Raw genomic sequence first — 20,482 nt, forward strand, 5'->3', positions numbered from 1 at the left:
GGCCGAGGGGGCCGCTCCCACCCTGTCACGAACAGGACAGCCCCAAGAGCAGTGATCCTGTCCACACTGTCATAGAGCCCAGGCGGGGACTGGAGTCGAGGAAAATGAAGGGATGTGGGCTGCAGGGAGAGATGGTGGCTGAGACTTGCGAACAAAGTCTTCTTCACCATGAAGAAGCAGGTTTGGGAGGGGAACGGATAAGGTAGGGCCATTCATCTGTTCATTCATAGAATCTCCCTTCCCAGAGTGATTTCTGCGGACCAGGAATTGAGCTGGAGAGCAATGCTGGGGAGCCCATAGAAGGAAGATGCTTTGGAGAAAAGGAAGGAACGCGGTAGAGCCAAACCAAAGATGCTTGGCTATTAAAAGTGTGCCAGGCACAGCTTTGGTGTCCAGAGTCACCTGTGTTCTTTTGTCACAGGGGGAGATAACATGCTACTTCACAGGTTTCTAAGGAAAATCACAGTGGACACACCCGGGAGCCATAGGTTACTGTCAGGAGCCCCTGGGAACTCCTTTATGTTCTATTTGTGACCCGCTCATGCTGGTCCATATGTAGAGCCAGAGACGGGGAAAGGCATCGCGGGTTCTCAGAAGTGTACAGGGCAGCGATGTGTGTGTAAGTATGCGTGTGCATGTGTGGACTGGAGAGGCCGAGACGCTTGCGTGGCTTTCGAGGTGCTCTGCTGGCCTGGGAGTAGGTGCTGGCTTTGTTTTTCCAGTAACAGCCTTTTCTGTTTCCAGCAGTCCTATGCACCAGCTCCCCACCCCATGGCTCCTCCCAGCCCCAGCACAAACAGCAGCAGCAACAACAGCAGCAACAACAGCAGCGGGGAACAATTGAGTAAAACCAACCTGTACATTCGAGGCCTCCCACCAGGCACCACTGACCAGGACCTAATCAAGCTGTGCCAACCGTAAGTGCCCTTCTGCTCTGCACCGTTTCTCACCCACCTGCTCGCCCGCCTGGGCTCAGACCACACAGGACTCGGTTCCAGTACCCGATAACCCATTCATTCGTTGGTGTCTCAGGGAGGAAGGCTCTGTGGTATAAATTTGAGATCTAAGTCCAGCTTACTTTAGGGAATGCAGTGTTTACTTTATGGTGTAAAAGTGGGGGTTCTTGAACGAGATACACACGGGAGTGTGGGCTGATACGCATGTATCGACCAAGGGGATGATGGGCAAGCATTGAGCTGGGCCCTCAAACTTTGTGGCCGGTGGAGTCAGCGATGAATCTCATGCAAAAAGCCGCTTTTAATTTTGCAGAAGTATTAGTGGGGGAATCTCAAAAACTCAGAAGAGGTGGTAGATTTCAGGATGGTTGTCTCCTGTGTTGCAAAGCTTTTCTGGCCGGTTCTTGGTACATCTCAGTTCAACGGGAGCCAGGTAATCGGAGAATTATAAGGAACATTCTCGTTTCCTTGAAGATATCTGCCTGCAAGCCCAGTGAAGCTATGTTCCATCAAGGCCAAGAACTGGACTCGCCGAGTAGCCTTATGTTTTCTTGGAAATGTGGTAGTGATTCAACGCCCTTCCAAAAATGGTTTCATGATTCTGTTATCTACCAACACATATTATTAACGCTCCTATTTCTTTGAAAACAAGTCAAACATTTAAATTTACCCTCCAAATAAAATTAACAATGGATAATGAATTAAGAATCGTAGACCTGTATGTTTAGATGATTGTCTGATGATTTTCATTATTATTATTATTTTTTTTTATCCTTACCCAAGGACATTTTTCCATTTTTGTTCAAGTAGAGTGGGAGGAAGAGAGAGGAAGAGAGAGAGAGTGAAACATCGATATGAGAGAGACACGTCGAGTGGTTGCCACCCACACAACCCCAACCAGGGCCGGGGACAAACTGCAACTGAGGTACATGCCCTCAGCGGGAATCGAACCTGGGTCTCTTTGGACCGCAGGCCGACGCTCTAACCGCTGAGCCAAACTGGCCAGGGCTGTCTAATGATTTTTAAAGCAACATCTGCACAGCGCTTTGTTGTTTGGTTGCGCCTTGGCCGGGGATTTTTAAATTAGGGGAAACTATTACTCAATTTTTTTTCTCTTTTGCAATGCTTTTACAAGAAGGTTGGGAGGATATTTATTTTGTGAATTTTCCAACTTCTAAAATATTGGACGAGGAAAACAAAGCAGACAGTATTTATTTGCCTTTGTTCTGGTTTTTAAGATTGGGAACAAATAGCAAAACAACAGAAAGTGGCAGATAAACCAAAACACAGATACATTACTATATAACCAGTGGACTAGGCAGTGTGTGGATTAGGTTGGAGGCACTTGGAAAAAAAATATTTACTTAGAAACAGTTTTTGAAAAGAAACAAAATGTGCCAGGGCTAAGACATGTGAATATCTCTCAGGTTTTGGTCTATAAAATGTTGAGGTTGAGAATTAGAAAGTAAATCACTGACTTTGTTTTTGTTCTTGCTGTTAGGAAATCTAAACCATTTTGAAAAGTCAGGTCTTTGAAAATGTGAAAGATTGCAGGCTTGTCGTTAGAAGCTTCAGACCAAGCATCACCTGCAATGGCATCAGATGTGAACATAAAAGTAGCTATTAACTGTTTTGTATAGGAGTCTCATTCATGAAAACAATTACTGGATAGTAAAGAAACATTGTTTCCCATTGCTCCATACTAGTCAGGGCACTGGTTGAAACACAGATTTCTGAGGGCCAAAAAGATTATGATTCACTAGGTCTGGGGTGGAGCCCAAGCATAGGCGTTTTTCCTGGGCTCCGTGGTGTTGTTGGTATTGCTGGTTTGGGGGGGATGCACATCTCTCTCAATAATAGGAAGACCACTGACTATTTCTAATGCATCAAGTGTCACTTAATATGTGAAGGTTGCTGAGTTGACATCTGTGTATTGCAACCTGCACAGCCATTGTACGATGTTGAAGCAGATCATTGACTCTGTTTGAGCTCAGTTCGCTCTTAGAAGAGTAGCTTACCCTGTAGTATCAGTGGTGGGTGGGACCTGCCCCTGATGGGTGTGCTAGAGCCAATTGTTAAATACCCTGGAATTCTGGGAGTGATTTCTTACAGGCCACAGTGGGAGTATTTCTATCACAGGATTAAGGAAGCCTTACAAATCCAAATCAGGGCTTTTCAAAAATTTTATCTCATTCTTTTTTTTTGAGAGCTGTTTTATGAACCACTAATACAGCATTATACTATGAAAATCTGTATCGATATCTACTTCTGCAAAAAAAAAAAAGATGCTGCCAGAAATGTACACATGGAAGGTGTTACCTAAAAGCCTGCATTGGCATTTTTAATTTAGCAAAGAGATTTAGTGGCATAGAAACATTGTTTTTGAGAAAATACGTTTTGTTAATATGTCTAATGTGTACTGGAGAAATTTAAAGAATGCTAAGTGCACAGAGGGTAATGGTTACTTGCTCATATTAATTTTTGCTAGCTAATAAGATGTGGCTCATGCTATTGTTATTGCAAAAATGTTTATGGCTTTGCTAGCTACTGAAGTGGTCTAGGCCTGGGGTTTATTACTCAGATTCATTTTCCTAGAGGATCTTACAGAACTAATGTGAACGGGCGATGAGATGGAGTAGAAATAACTGTGCACTAAAGTCTGGGTTTCAGTCCGGGCTATGCCATCAACGGGGTAATAGCCTTAGACAAATGATTTGTCCCCTTAACATTAGTTTCCCATGTATAAAATAATGTGTGTGAACTCAGTAATCTTTTAAACGTTTTCATTCTGAAATTCTGTTATTTTCTTGAGGTCCTCAGTAGTGAGCAATGAAGCCTGCTGTGGGCCACCTATTACATCTTTCACTGGTCCCCTTGTGCAGAGTTACTGGGGCCACGTCCTAAAGCGATAAGGCTGTGTGACACACCTGATGGCTGGAGGTGCCTTTGGTACAAGACAACAGGTCGTGTGTAAAGTTCTGGTTCCTCTCTTGTAGTGTTGGCCTCTTACATTGCTCGTTGCGGGTTTACATGAGCAGTCTCCGAAAGATGCAGATCATTTCGCTTCTGATTATTCATCTGATCCTTTAAAGCAATTTCATTTATAAAAGAGATAATATTTATTGATTTAAATAAACTTGCCATCAGGATCAAGTTCCCCTGTTTCTTCCTGTGAAATTGTAAATATTTTAGAGTTGGTATGGAAAATGCACTATTTGCTAATATCTATAGTAATGAAATGATAGAAAATAGAGATTTACAAAAAAGGGCATAGATACATCAAATTATCTGGTATTTGAATGCAATATCCATGTTAATGCTGATGAACAGCAAGAAAATTATATTAAAGGAGAGCAATTGCATTATTTCACAATGAAAAATCTGAGAGAAAATTCTGTTAAAGTATTCCATTCACATTCATCACCAAAGCTCCTATGTGTAGATTGCTAGTAAAACAAAAAAATTAAAAAATGAAGACAGGACTGAAAACTAATAGACATGAAGAATGACTTCACTCCATGGAAAATCTCTAATTATAACTACATTTTGGATGAATACATTACACTGTGTGTCTTGTAGGAAATACCTTGTAATGTCTTCATCTTGAGAATTCTCAAGGAACTTAATTGTATTCTCAATTAAGAAATATTTACAGAGCCCAGGCTGGTTTGGCTCAGGATTTAGAGCATCAGCCATCAGACCAAAGGGTCGAGGGTTTGATTCAGGTCAAGGGCACGTACCTGGGTTGCAGGTTCAATCCCTGACCCAGGTTGGGGTCACATGGGAGGCAACCAATTACTGTCTCTCTCACATCGATGTCAATGTTCCTTTCTCATACTCTCTCTTATCCCCTCCCTCCCTTCCACTCTAAAAATCAATGGAAAAAATATCCTCAGGTAAGGATGAGCAACAACAACAAAGATAGCAAGAAAGAAATATTTACAGACCACCTGTGTTACTTACCAGATACTGGGCTGAAGATTCAGTGGTGAATAAATTTAGAGAAAGGCTTTGCTTTAGTAGAGCTTATAGTCTCCTCGGCAAAATAGGACATCAATGAAATAATCACATGATTTGATATAAAATTGCAACTATCAATGCAATACAGGAGCATAGAACTAAGAGTCTTTGAAACCGCGAGATTATACCTGGTAGGGCAATGAGCAAGGGCATCTCTGACAAAGTGACAGCTGAGCTATGATCAGAGGAGGAAGAGGTTTAACTAAGTGAGGAAGGAAGGGAAGAACATTCCGGGTGGAAGGAATGCCATGCGTGTAGAACCAATGGCTGGAGGGAGCATGACCGTGATAAAGGGCTGAAGGCAAAGCCGATGTGGTTTGAGCAGGGAGGGACTTGGAGTGAGGGGCAGGATGAGCTGGAACCATGGAGAGGAACAGGCGATCCCTTTGTGCGTCATTAGGAGCTCTGTTTTATCCTAAGAGCGATGGAGAAAGTCACTGAATTGTCACAAACAGGAAGGGAACATGGAACTTGTTTCCAGAAGGTAACTCCAATTGCTTGGTCGGAAGGATTCCATGAGATCAAGGAATGATCAGAGCAGGAATAGGTCAAAAACAGTCTGGAAGAAGAAGAATTTATGGTTAGAGAAGCAGGCATGAAAATTCGTCATTGTGGTGGTGGACCAATTATGTGTGGTGAAAGATGTATTTTTTTCATATGCATTTATTTATTTTTTATTAAAAAGCAAGGATGTGAGAGATAACTAACCAAATGAACTCCAAAAACAAACAGTGAAGTAACACAAAAAGGCCCCAATCATTGATTTTTAGTTGTTCTTACCCAGTCATGAATGGGTCATTAATTTACTATTAAACACGGATTGGGTACAATCTTAAAAGCACTAAAGGTAAATACAGCGGACCCTTGAGAAACATGGGGGTTAGGGACGCTGACCCCACCATGCAGTCGAGTACCCATCCACAGATAACTTTTGACTCCTCCAAACTCAACTAATAATAGCCTACTGTTGACCTTACCAATAACATAAACTGTCGATTAGCACATATTTTGTATATGTGTTATACACTTCATTCTTACCGTAATATAAGTTAGAGATAAGAAAGTGTTATTAAGAAAATCATAAGGAAGAGAAAATACATAAGTTCTTTCCTGTACTTATTGTTACCATAAGCTTATTTCATCTGTTTACGAGATAAATCACCTGCCAGTATATATATCAATATTGTCATATATGGTGCAAAACACTGTAGATGATATATGTATAACTAATACTACACATCAAAAATGAAAAGATAACGTGAAAAAATTTCATATTTATTTACAGGTGTAACAATTCATGCATTGATAACCAAGAAGCATCAATATGACTGCTTTTTGGTAGTGTAGCGTAATTGATACTATTGCTTTGGCAGTAATAAGAAAATCTCCAAAAAATGTTTCCAATATATTTATTGAAAAGATTCCGCATATAAGTGGACCTGTGCAGTTCCAACCCATGTTGTTCCAGGGTCAACTGTATAGTGGAAACTTAAACTCCAACTGATTACACAAAGTTATGTTCATGGGATGGGTTATCAGTGGCAGACCATGGGTACAATATTTAGATTATATATGCCTTTTGTGCTTATTTCAAGAAGAAGGGATGGAATTGGGGAAGATAGATTTGCCTTAATAAAGAAAGAGTATTGCAACTTTTCTAGACCCAATAAAATTTTCGTGACATAATTATTTTGTTTACATATTAAGCTATATTTCCTCTCTCAAAGAAATGGGAAACTTCTAGTATATTATTGTAAGCATTCCCTTGAAACACATTGAAATTGCTCTTAAAAATAAAACCACACATTTAACATAGTGGACAGAAGTTTCAACGGAAAGAAAAATCACTCCTGTTTCTATTTTCCATGCGAACAACACCTCCTATCTAATCATTCTCATGAGTTACCCATGTTGACAAACACAGTGCTCTTAGGAAGGCCTAGCTGGATGCTGCCCCACGCCTCCGTGATCAGCCCCTCTGGAGCTCACACGAGCACCTTGCAGCTAGAGTGAATTGCTGGTCTTACCAAGTGGCATGATGAACCAAGGCAGCCTGGAGCAGAACGAGGCGGACCCTCTTGGGTAGGTGCACACGCATTTCCATTCACCGCCAGAAGCCCAGGAAGTCCACTGCCCTGCCCTTCGATTTTCTCTGTCAGTGTTCTCCTCGCTCAAGCTCAGACACCTAGCACGGCTCCCTTTAAACGGAAGCTGTAAATGTCACTTGCACATTTAACAACAGATGAGAAACACCCACAGTGAAAAGGGAACAAAGTAGGAGTGTTTGTGCTCCAGAGCTGAGCCTCGGCTGGGCTGGTCCCCTGGCATTGCCCCCACCGCTGCAGGACGTCTCCTTAAGGTGAGCTGCGCGCTGCGTGGGGACAGCTGACCCCGTGCCAGCCCCGCTCCGGCTGCGGAGTCCACGTTGCGTGGTGCCAGACGGTTCTGACAAATGCACCAACGCAATCAAATCTTTTATCAATGTAAAAGGAACCCTGTCACAGTCATCTGTCAGACTGTTCAGATACAACAAAGGAAAACAAGTCATCATGCACTCCCGAGCACCCGAGTACATAAGAAAGATCTGACGGGAACCTTTTTGAGCTTTCTTACCGTGTCATGGAAGATTTAAAAGTTCCCTCTAATAAGACGCAGGGAAATTTATTAGGAGCTTGCTTCTGCAAGTCGGACTCAAATTACGCAGCTGCTTTTGAGGTGTCATAAATTCGTGTGGTGGCAGGTGTGAGTAGGAAGTGAATTTGAGGATCTTTGAACCCTGCCTTGTGTAACTTAAATGACAGAGGGTGCCTTGAAGGCCCAAACTAGATGTCTGAGTTCGCTGACTTGGCATGGAGTTGACACTTGGTTACCTATGGTGATTCAGACTCAGGTACCGTTATATTTGCCAAGTATGTGTTGTAAACCAGACATAGTATGTAATTAATAGCTACTTATTAAAAATAAAGGTTGCGGTTATTTGTACTAACAACGTTTATTATGTATCCCATGCTATGGACGCTGATAAGTTTTGATGTTACCTTAGTTAATGCTCAGAACAACCCTATGAGGTGGGAGCAGGAATTACCGAGTGATAGTTGAGTAAACCGAGGCTCAAAGGGTTAAGGGTCTGATCCAAGTTTACACAGCCACCAGGATTCAAAACCCGGCTCTGACTTCAAAGCCCTTATTCATAACCATTAAAACATCCATTTAATGAGAACAAGGGAAGCATAAGTCACGAGTTCTCAAATCCATGGCTGCTCATGAGAATCCCTGGAGGAGCTTTAAAAAATACTGATGCCTGAATTTCACTCCCAGGGAGTCTGATTTAACTAGTATGGGGTCAGCTTAGACACTGACATTTTTAAACGCTTGCTTAGGTTATTCTAATATGGAACAAAGTTTGAGAATCCCTTGGGCAAATGCTGCCCACACTAATCGGAAAACATAATTTAATCCTCCGTCTTACCTTCCTGACTCTGACCTTCAAAGAATCTAGAAATTTCATAGGAGCTAGCAATTTGATTTGAATTCACCGTCAGACTTAAAAATAAATTTTATTAAGATAATTTTAGAATGAATTGGACTTTCTGATTACAGAATGGGATGCTTAGAGTTAGGTGTGAAAAATCAAGCCCTGGAATAGGGTCTCCAAAAGCACTTGAAGAATATGCTGAGAAGGATCTCACTTTCCTTTTCCACGTAATTTTCGTAAGCCAAACATTTTTTCAACATTATACTTTTAAATAATGTTTGCATTTAATCGATGATTAAGCAAGAAACCCTTCCTATTTTGACTCGGGTTATTAAACTTCTTTCTATATGTATTCTCATATTTTTCTTACTAATATATCCTAGTGAATATACATCTAGTAAATCTTAAAAAATAATCAGCATTTAGGAGACATCCTGGAAATTATTGTCCCACTGATTCACTGACCATTAATTCATTATTGTTTTCACTACTTTGGATGAAGATTCTGCTGAATGTCCATGATTTTTAAAAATCTAGTTATTTAAATTGCTGATAGCTGGTAAAGCGTCTTCATATTTATCCTAGAAGCAGAGAGAAAAATAGAAGTAAAATCACTGAGAGCACCCATTAACTTGGGTTGGTATGTTGGTGTAGCAGACATAGCAAGAGGGGGAATGGGGAAGGATATGACCAGCTCTCTCTGGATGAGTTAAGTAGAGTTCTGAAGGTCTGAGAGAAGTTCAATTCCAAGCAGATTTGCTGTGTGTGTGACATTTTGAGAAACTTGGGGTTCAAGGGCAGGTCTCTGGCAATTTCAGATGACATCTTGGTTTTCAGGTACCTGGTGATCTTCTAATAAAGCTGACTTTTTTTTAGTCCTTACTGTATTTCATCTCTCTGGTACTTGACCCTGTTGACCTCTCTTTTATTCTCAAAACTTTCTTCCTCCTTGGCCACCCTGTCCCTGTTTTCCGGTCTCCTAGTTTTTGGAGATTCATCTTTCTAGCTTCTTTTCCTCTGTTGGCCTCTTGAATATTTTGGTGTTTTCCACAGTGTTGACCTCCTCTCTTCTCACTTCACAAACTGTCTGTTCTTCTCTACGTAATCATTTCAGCTCTTCTGATGAGTATTAAATCTATATCTCTAGCCCATACAGATATGTTTCTTTTAGCCCTGGATCATATCTCTTTACTCCCCGAACAATTCCAAATTTGAATCTTAAGAGCTATGAAACTCAGTGTCCTGAAAACATTATTCTTGGACTTGTTTCTTTTTTCAGTAGGAGGCACCATTATCCATCCAGTCATTGAAATAAAATAATAACCACCATCATCATCATCATCATCATTTCATCTGGTATGGCTCAATGGATTGAGCATCGTCCCCTGGTCTGTCAGGTCTGGATTCAATTCTCAGTCAGGGCACATGCCCGGGTTGTGGGCTTGATGCCAAGTAGGGGCCATGCAGGAGGCAGCCGATGGATGTTTCTCTCTCACATCTCTCTCTCCCTCTAAAAGAAATAAATAAAAACACATTTGAAAATATAAATAAAACAAAAAACATAAAACTTGGAGTTAGTCTTTCCCAACCTAGAAACAGTTCCCAAGGTGCATATTCCAATTTCTTGGTGTTTATGATGTCCAACATCTCTTCTGTTTCAGAACTGCCATAGTTTATTTGCTTTAAAAAAAAAAAGTATTTATTGAATGTCATCTATTCGCCAGCATGGCAGATAGCTTAAGGACTGGTAAGTCTCTGCATAGAATTTGCCTTCTGTGGGGAGAGACAATACATGAATGAATGAATAATTAAAGAAGATAACATAAGAATATGCCATACAAAGATTAAAATGCCTTGAAAGGAGTTTGTATGTAAAGACGGGGACGTTGTTATTGACTGGGTGACCATGAGATGAAATGTCACTGTCAAGAAAGGGTCAGGGATATAATATTCAAGAAGAGCACTTCAGACAGATGTCAGAGAGCTTGTATAAATGCTCAAAGGTGGAAATAAAGTTGATGTATTTGAGGAACACAAAGATCAGACAGAATAGTGAGTAAAGAGAGATGGGGCCCTGGCCAGTTTGGCTCAGCAGTTAGAGTGTCAGCCCATAGATCGAAGGGTTGTGGGTTCAATTCTGGTCAAGGGCACGAACCTCAGTTGCGATTTGGTCCTCCACCCTGGTCAGGGTCACATAGGAGACAGCCAATCGATGTGTCTGTCTCTCATCGATGTTTCTCTCTCTCTCTTTCTCCCCCCTCCCACTCTATCTGAAGATAAGTGGGAAAACATCCTCGGGTGAGGATTAAATAAAAAGAGAGAGAGATGGGAATAGTAAAAAATGAAATTAAATAAGTAAATAAATCTATACCAGGACTAAATCAGCAAAGTTTTGTTACCTAGAGTTTGGATTTTTTTCCTAATTTACGTATTTTTTTTAAAAAAAGTTATTCTTGGTATTATGTGGAGAGTGGATTTTAGGGGAGAATGAGAGAGATGAATAAATGAGCGAAGAGGCCATTGCTGAAGTCCGGAAGGAGGTGGAAATGGGTTGGAGTTGGATTACATGGTAGAGGGAAGTAGTTGTGATGGATTCAGGGTATATTTTGGAGATAGTTTTGGTGGAAATTACTGATGAATTGAACATGGCAGTAAGGTTATGTGAAACAGAAATAAAGGATTAGTCTCAGATTTTGGCTTTAATATTTAGAGAGAGTATAGAATCATTGAATAGAATAAGGAAGATTGTGGAAGGAGCAATTGGGGTGGAGATACATCAAGAGTTCTCCTCAGTCCTGTTATTTTTTAGAGCCTCTTGGACATCAAAAATGAGATGCAAGTTGGCAGTTTGATATGTGGCTGGTTTTCAAAGCAGAGTTTAGACTAAAATATATAGAAAGGACATCACTGGCCATTATAAATGACATTTAAACACATTGTGCTGCTACAGTAATATAGGGCCTAATATGTGTTAAACATGATTCTAAATATTCTACATCTAAATGCTTCATAGAACATGCGTTAACTCATTTATACCTTATGACAAACCCCACTGTGCAGTAGAAAAATCAATGACACAAAGAAGTTAAGTACATTCCCAAGGTTACATACCTGGTAATTGTCAAGTCCAGTGTTTACATTAAGGAGTTTAGTTTAACAGTCGCCTCTCTTAATTATGATCCATGCACAGGGTATATAGATAGCAAGAAAAGAGAAATAGTCACGCAACTCAACAGTCTGAGGTTCGGAGGGGGGAGAAGCCAAGAAACAGTTCATGTAGGAATAACCAGTGAGACAGAGGAAATCCAGAAAAGCAGAAAAGGGTAATATTATAGAAGCCAGGAGAAGAAAGTATCGCAAGAAGGCAGAATAAGCAAGTGTTTTGAATATTACTGAGAAGTGAAGAAATGTACCAACAGAAGAGTTAACGTTTGAATTTGGCAACATCAAGGTCACGGGCCAGCTTGAAGGTGGCAGTCTTTGTACAGGGATAAATGCTGAACCAGTTAGGGGGCCTCTCCAGGTTCACTACCTGACAGTCCCTCCAAACAGAAATGCCCGTCTCTCCTTTGTGCCCAAACTATATCTAAATGGTTATCTTTTCTGGAAATTTTCCCATTGATTTTCTGGTTTATTCTTTCAATTGTGCGCTCTCTCTCTCTGTCTCTCTCTCTCTGTCTCTGTCTCTCTCTCTCTGTCTCTCTCTCTCTTTGTTTCTCCCTCTCCCTCCCTCTCTCCTCTCTATCCCTCTCTATCTCTATCTCTGCCTCTTTCATTCTCTTTCTTTCTTCTCCCTCTCACCTTTCTTAACCATAAATTTCCAAGGACAGTAGATTTCTCTTGTTCATTTTTGTACATCAGTGCGTAGCACAGTTCCAGGTTTTTAAGTGGTAACTGATCAATATTTAATGACCCAATAAAGCCTGCATTCTTTAGTAATATCAACATGATTTTATTGGATTTATATCATAAGCTTGTTCCAGGGTAGACTTTGCGTTCATGGTGGGAGACAGAGGAAGCAGGAGTTTGTTTGAGACACCGCGTTCCAAGCTGTATTAGCGGAGTGAAAGAAGACATGCTTTGACTCTGGAAATTTCTGGCTGTGCAGATCCCAAGGAGAGTTTTGGAGGGAAATCTCAGGATGAAATGAGTCCCATGTATTTAAAGAACTATGTAAAGATCAATACTTTGCTTACTCGCTCGGTGTGGCTACTAAGAGAGGGAATAACCATTTATTCTTGCCTGAGCCATAAAGTTTCGGCTGTCAAACAGATCACAGTGGGCCAGTGACTGCTGATTCTGTATGTACTGCAAAGTAACTTGTGCTTATTGACTGGTGTTTGCTGGAAGTTTCTTGGCTCTGGAATTTTCCTACACACTTCTCTTTGCCACCAAATGACTTCGGGGGACACAATAGAAGAGCCTATTGATGAAAAACACTCATGAAAGGGTTCCCCAGAACTATGCCTCTGTGTACTTGTCATATTATACATGACAGCTCTTCATCTGAAAATTGGCGGTAGTCTGATCTGCATATGTTATTGAATCATATGATTGAGAATAAGTTATAGTTACAATTTATTCTTAAGACAAAGTTTAAAACACATCTGCTTTACTTTTTATCTGATCACATTCATTATATCCCTAACACTGTAGTGTCTCTTGATAAATGAGAACTTTATTTTGTGCAATAAATATGGCCCTGAACATTTTGTAAATAGATGTGTTGTTTAGTTTTTAAATCAACATTATTGAGGAGTAAAATTAAATACTTTCATTTTAAGTGTAGGACTTGAGGCGTTTTGACAAATATATACACCTACCTAGCCAACACGACAATCAAAACATAAAACATTTCCATCATCCTAAAAGCTGTTTATGAATACAATCACAGGCAAGGAAATTGTACACTTTAAAGTAAGCCTACTTAAGAAAGCAAGGAGGTAGCATCATACCACAAGAATAGTAGAGAATTTTGAGTCAGTCATGGGTTCTATTCAACCACTTACTGGTTGGTGAAGGTTGATTGAGTCATTTAAAGCATCTGAGCCCATTAGGGACTGATACATATTAAACCCTTAGTGAATGCTAGTTAGTGTTATTCACTTATGCAATGTCAAAAGTCATTACTACCATTCATATTCATAGAACAGGACTAAATTAAGTGGAGTTCACCTGTAATTTTAAGGGTTCAGCATTCAAACAAAGCATATATTTTAGGTTTTATATAAGTCCTATCTTTTTTATCTCTATGTAACCATGAACTCTTATATTATCTTGTACTATTTTCAGTTGTATTGCCATCTGTTGTGTAGTGGTATATTTTTACTATAAACAGTCACAGTTTTAAGATAAACACATACAATTTGGGTTATATCTAAAAGATGGAAATTAGAATGTAGAGCAAAAGAATTCAAAATATTTATAGTTATAGCGTGTAAATATGGCATAATGATATGCATCTTAAAAATAAAATGAAAGTTTTGAAATAAAATTGATGCCAAACATTTAACTCTTGGATACAATAAAGCTTTTAAAACATATTTGGTAATCTTAGTCAAATGTGCATAAATTAATGTTATCTGATATCACTTAGATTTTATTGCTGAATGAACAGGTTGAGTTTGGTTTTAGCTTGAATCAGTTTTTATGAACTAAATTTTCATATAAAGCCTATGTTTAAAAAGGGTTTTCCCAGTGTATGAAACCATTTAACAACATTTTTTGCTAACGATGGACCTTTATTTATTTAAATAACTGCACTACAGTTAGAATCAGTGATGCAGATGCTTAAATAATATCGATTATTGAAATAGTCTTTCATCAATATATAAATTCGGATGCACGTCAAACTTGGTTTCAGTTGACTTCTTTTTCGGAAAATATACGGATCCTGTTATTCCAGTTCTCAGGACAGATAGCCTTGTTCATTATAAGAACCATTCTGTGGGCTCCACTGTCAAAGCTTTCATTTATCAGCCATGGGTCCTTGGACAAGTTGCACTAGTTTTCTGTTCCTCAGTTTCCTTATCTGTAAAGTGGGTATAGTAATGGTACCTCCCATTTAGGGTTAAGAAAATTACATGTTAATACATGAAAAACACTAAATTAGGGCCTGACGTGGAGTGAGTGTTATGCTGATAAAAATGTTCCCATTAAAAACTGAAATGAATTTGCTCCCAATATGAACATTCTGTGTGTAGTTAGTGTTCATTTGATTCAACAATTTCGAGCTCTCTACTGAAACTGTATATCACAACGTATCATCATTCCAAGTCCTTTCCAGCTCTGGTGTTCGCTGATCCTTTGCTTCTAGACTCTATCTATATAAACGCAATTGCCTTCATTGTTCAAGACACAGACCTTGTTTATCAGTGATTGCTGCCCTGCACAGACGTTTTCAAAGGTAACTGAGCCGGACATTGATTTGTTTCCTTAAAAATTGAAGCTTGCTGATTCTTGCACAGGAATCTTAGGAAAGCAACCAAGTTCAAGCTGACCTGTTTCTCTGAATCCTGCTTAGACATCCCAGGGCAAGCCAGAGACATAATCGGTAGAGGATCTGCATGTCTCAACATAGAACCGTGGCACAATCACACAGTGAACTTGGAGATCTCTACAATTACCCACATGCTTTATTGGATAGTGTCCTTAGGATACTTGCCTGACCACAAACCAGAGAAAAGCTCTATGCAGAGTAAGGAAGAACTGGATAATGAGGTTATCGGAGAATTGTTAACGACTCCCCCAGTGTCAAAATTTAAAAGAGGAGTCATCTTGCACTAATAATGGATACCACTTCTGAGAACGGCAAAGGAGGCATATTTCCAGGGTACACGTTCGTATCAGGATCATTTTGTCTGAGCCAAACGAGATTTGCTGTGGGTTCTTGCTTCTCTGCCTGTGTGTGTGACCCTGTTGTACTCTAACTATAAGAAAGGGCAGTGTTTATTAGGTTACAGCTTCACACTCATTGCGTGCAAGATGAATGCATTCATAGTTATTGCATGTTTGAATCCCAGTGATAAGGACAATGACCACGAGGGCTGACATTTTAGAGGGTCCTCTGAGCCAGATCCTGTTACCATCACTTTGCAGGTGGAGTGATCAGCTCTTTCTGGCTTGTCCTGAAATTTCCCATTTGCATCGTGAAATTCCCACATCCTGGCGACTCCTCAGTTCCAGGCAAACCGGGGCTCTGCTCACCAGAACTGTACTCAGCATCATTGATTGGCTTTTGGAAACTGCAGTTTTAAGCAAAACAACATATAAAATGAAACCATTGTTACGATAAGCCAGTGATTTTGAGCCTTGTGTCGCGGCACACTGGTGTGCCACAAGAATGTCTACAACGTGCGGTACCTGACTAGTCAGGGCACTGACCTCTGTCCCCTTAGATTGTCAGATAAAAATATGACAATGGCCCTGGCCAGTTTGGCTCAGCGGTTAGAACATTGGCCTGCGGTCCTGAGAGACCCGGGTTCGGTTCCCACTAAGGGCATGTACCTCAGTTGCAGTTTGTCCCCGGCCCTGGTTGGTCGTGCAGGTGGCAGCCACTCGATGTGTCCCTTCACGTCGATGTTTCTCTCTCTCTCTCTCTCTTCCTCTCCCTCCCTCCCACTCTAACTGTACAAAAAATGGAAAAATGTCCTCGGGTGAGGATAAAAAAATATATATATATATATATGACAATGGCCAACACAATACTTGTCCCATGTGAATGAATAGAAATTGTACCTATTTTTTTTGTCAGATCAGCAACGTATACACTTTTTGGTGTGCTGCAGAATTTTGGTAATTAGTTAATGTGTTGCCATGAGATGAAAAACATTGACAATCCCTTCCATAAGCTAATGGATATAAGCAAGAGTTAAGCCCCTGTGGTCTTTGGTCACACAAAAAAACAAAACATCACCAAACTTCTAAAAAGAGACCCAAAATACGTTTATTATTAAACACTGAGATAAATATGAGCTATATATACATTTAAGAAAATGTATAGCGCCCTGGCTGGTTTGGCTCAGCGGTTGGAGCATCGGCCTGCGGTACAGAGAGGCCTGGGTTCGGTTCCCACTAGGGGCACATACCTTGGTTGCAGTCTGTCCCCGGCCCTGGTTGGTTGTGCGGGTGGCAGCCACTCTATGTGTCCCTTTACATCGATGTTTCTCTCTCTCTCTCTCTTGCTCTCTCTCCCTCCCGCTCTATCTGAACAAAAAATGGAAAAATGTCCTCAGGTAAGGATAGAAAAAAAAAAGAAAATGTATAGCCTGGCTGGTGTTGCTCAGTGGTTTGGGCATCGTCCTATGGACTGAGAGGTCCCGGTTGGATTCCCGGTCAGGGCACATGCCCGGTTGTGGGCTCGATGCCCAGTAGGGGGCGTGCAGGAGGGAGCCGATCAATGTTTGTCTCTCACATCAATGTTTCTATCTCTCTCCCTTTCTCTCTCAAAAAATTAATAAAAAATATATATATATATATGAGAGAAAGATTTCTAAAACCAAATAAGAGAATGATTTTCTAACCCACTTATTACCTACAGTTCAGGGCTGTGGGCGGCCAGAGCCTCTCCCAGCAGCTCAGGGCACAGGTGGGCCCCAGCCCTGCACAGGACGCCCGCCCTTCCATCGCAGGGACGGCACACAGCCACATACAGTCCGAGTGGGACCGCTCGGACAGGCCAGCTCCCCTCACCTGCACACCTTCGGGAGGAGGTCAGAGCCTCCGGAGAGAACCCAAACAGACCTGGGGAGAATATGCAAATCCACACCGATGGCGGCTCCTGAAAGGAATCAATGTTTCCCCTGTCAGTGCTGTAACCAAACGACCCTGACTAGAACCGCATTATCAGAGAACCTGCTGTATTATTTCATTTCCTTATCAACCTCTCCCATTCCCAGTGAGCTACTGTTCCTCTCTTCCGCAGCTAAGGGACTGAGACACAGAGAGGGCAACATAACTGCTGAAGGTCAGAAAGTAGTGGCATCTCTTGAAAGTGCTGGATGGGAACTCCCGACCAGGCGGTGAGCTGCTTTCCCACTCCACCGGGTTTACTGTCGGATAAACATGAACTGTGCACCCAGACTCTCTTCAACACGACGTGACCTAGAACTTGGGTATTTCAATCCCTATAGATATAGGGAGAGGAGGAAAATTACTTTTATATCATTTCGTGCTGACACCAAATCATATTACAAACTTGAGCCTCAGAGATGCCTGTCAGTGGACACAAAGGAATGACTTTCTGAGCAACCTCAAGAAAAGTAATTAATTGCAAAAATCTGCCAAAGCAATATACCTATAATGTCCAGTTAGCGTAGCACCTGACTCTTAACTAATTCAGAAATACTGTTGAGCCCTGGCCCTGCTCAGTGATTAGAGGGTTGGCCCATGGACCAAAGAGTCACGGGTTCAATTCCAGTCAAGGACATGTACCTCGGTTGTAGTTCATCCCTGGCCTTGGTCGGGGTCCTGCAGGCAACCGGACAACGTGTCCCTCTCACACTGATGTCTCTCTCTCTCCCTCTCCGTCTCCCTCCTTCCCACTCTATCTGTAGATAAATAGAACAATATCCTCAGGCGAGGATTAAAAAAAATAATAAAAAAGTAAAAAGAAAAGAAATACTATTGAGTGTCTAGTTTGGAGTAGAACACTTCAGCTAGATGTGTTTTGTTTGTGTTAATGTCTTTCCTCCCTTTTAAAAAAAAGCATGAAAAATTCTCAGACTATTGATGATGTATCTAAAAAATATGAAATTGTGTTTCAAAGAAAAGCTACTGTTTCCTAGTTATTAGTGAGGCATAAATGCCCTTCGAAAGAGTTTCATTCCTTCCGTATCACTCACTGGATGTATCCCCTGCCAAATGTTCTGGGTAGAGCAGAAAAAACAATTCACAGACTTTCAGATTTAAAAAAAAAAACAAGAAGGAGAACGGTCAACATGCTATTGCCAACTTTTAATTTTATTAAATGATGATACTTAACCAAACACCTCGTATTATTTACTAGCACATCGACCTAGTAGCATACATTGTTATCGCTAGCATTTTTACCAAAGTCGTTTCGATACCAGATGTCCGTCATCTTAGCGTGAGACAAGGAAGTCAGAAAAACCATTCGCTCTACTATTGTATCCTGTGCACTTGTGCTTTGGTACCAGTGGGTCAGTTTGAGATGCTGTGTCCAGTGAGATAGCACATGGGGCTAGGCTTTCCAGCGTGCTCCGGAGTTTCAGTCTTCGCCCACAGTTGTGGTAGCTGTCCAGTTTCACATCCCTGGGTTGACGGAAATGGGAGCAGCCTATTTCATGCTATTTCACTTAACTGAGAGTTTTCTGGGAAACTTAGAGAAGCTGAAAAAGCGCAGCCCCAAAGCTAGTGCCAAGAAGGCAACAAGCCACGGTAAACCTAGCATCTCCCTGGTGTGGTCCCGGCAGGGGAGTCTCAGATCAGGGGTGGGTATCCGCCACCCAGAGCTCCTACTGGCCAGGAAGGAGCATTTGGGAATATATTTGAAAACCATACATTGGGTCTTGGAAAACATTGTTCAGGACTGACCACCAGTGCAGTTGCTAGTAACTGGGAGACCAGAACTCTTTTCCTTGCTGTCACCAGACATCATGGCCTTGGCAAGTCCCTTCACCTGCCTCAGTTGCCCCTATGATTGTATGGCCTTCTAGGCTCCTGTTATAACACATGTAACTGATTTCCAGTTCTCTGAGATGCCTGCTTTCTGCTACTGAACAATATAATACGTATGAACGTGCTAATTAGTCGTACTGAGTTAGTAATTTATCTTCTCAAGCAAGACACTCAGTTTTATCTAGATTTTAGTGACAGTGGTTTCCCCTAAGTTCAAAATCCCATGATCCCTTTGTGCACAGAACTGCTTGGTGTTGAGGCTAATTGCTAAAACATCAAACATACTGCAAACGTATCAATCAACTTTTGTTTGTGTGCCTTATGCATGGAGGTAACCTTGAACCCTGCTGAAAGGTCGAAGCCCTAAGCATAAATCACAGTGATAAATAGAAAACAAATGAACAAAAGAAAATAAAATTATGAAGAAATAAGGAAAGCATGTACTTCATGTACCAAATCTAGTGCAGTGAACTTGTGGCTAGTGTTTCTAAGCAAGTACTCTGGCCAGTACCCATCAGCATATAACACACACACACCACTGTCTATATGCTTATTAACACTTCTGTGTTTGCAGGGATGATGTCTTTGTACTCACTTTATCCCCAACCAATTAGCCCAATGCCTGCCACATGTCAAATACCCAATAACAATCTGTAGCATGAAATACTGTTAACTGCTAGAACTAATTCCCAGATCCTTCTTACATCTTAAACTCTTATCATGTTCACCCTTAGGACAGAGTGGGAAGAAATTGCATCTGTAGGACCAAACTTCACAGAACAACTAATTTGTGTTAATCCCTCTTTGTATATTAAAAAAAACTGAGACCAACCTTTTAATCACTGAGAAACACTGAGGCAGATAGTTGGAAGGATGTCAGGTGATGATGAAGAAGTTGGATCAAGAATGAAATTCTTATTGGATCTTGTCTTACTTTTTTTTTGGTCTTCCTTACTTTTCAAAATCAGTGATAGCCTCCCATTTTTTAATACAAAGACAGGAAGGGCAACATTTCAGGACATCAGAAGACAGTGACCAAGCATACGACCCCTCCCATTAGCACGTTAGACTCTCCTCAATACAGAACCAAACAACATTCAGTATTAACCACAATGACCTCAGTCCTCTGCTTGCAAGGTGTTTTGTTTTGTTTTCTCCATACATGCAAGTAAATCAGGTCTCCTCATTTTTCAAGAGGGCAGACATGGTGGGTTTTGCACTAAACTTCTATAGGAGGTAGGGTGCTGGTATTTTCTGTATCTTTCCCCTTGGATAGGAGGGGATGGGCAGGGCACCAGGTATCTCATGCCCACATTGTCTCATTGGAGATGGGCTAATAGACAGGTACCTAGCTTTTCCTTACTAGCCAGCCTAGATGGTATATAAGCAACTG

The 20,482-nt window shown here is 41.0% G+C and overlaps 1 protein-coding gene across 5 annotated transcripts in view; it reads left to right on the forward strand.

The window, feature by feature from the left end:
- RBMS3 (RNA binding motif single stranded interacting protein 3) overlaps positions 1-20,482 on the forward strand; it is a 658,929-nt gene that overhangs the window by 152,337 nt on the left and 486,110 nt on the right. For 4 of the 5 annotated variants that reach the window (XM_036266544.1, XM_036266545.1, XM_036266540.1 and 1 more), the window contains exon 2: positions 745-917. In XM_036266544.1, coding sequence (XP_036122437.1) covers positions 745-917 — 173 coding nt within the window. The remainder of the gene's footprint in view (positions 1-744; positions 918-20,482) is intronic. The other variant, XM_036266543.1, reaches the window with a different exon arrangement.

The sequence above is a fragment of the Molossus molossus genome, unplaced genomic scaffold (assembly GCF_014108415.1).
Source record: "Molossus molossus isolate mMolMol1 unplaced genomic scaffold, mMolMol1.p scaffold_m16_p_18, whole genome shotgun sequence".
Lineage (NCBI taxonomy): Eukaryota > Metazoa > Chordata > Mammalia > Chiroptera > Molossidae > Molossus > Molossus molossus.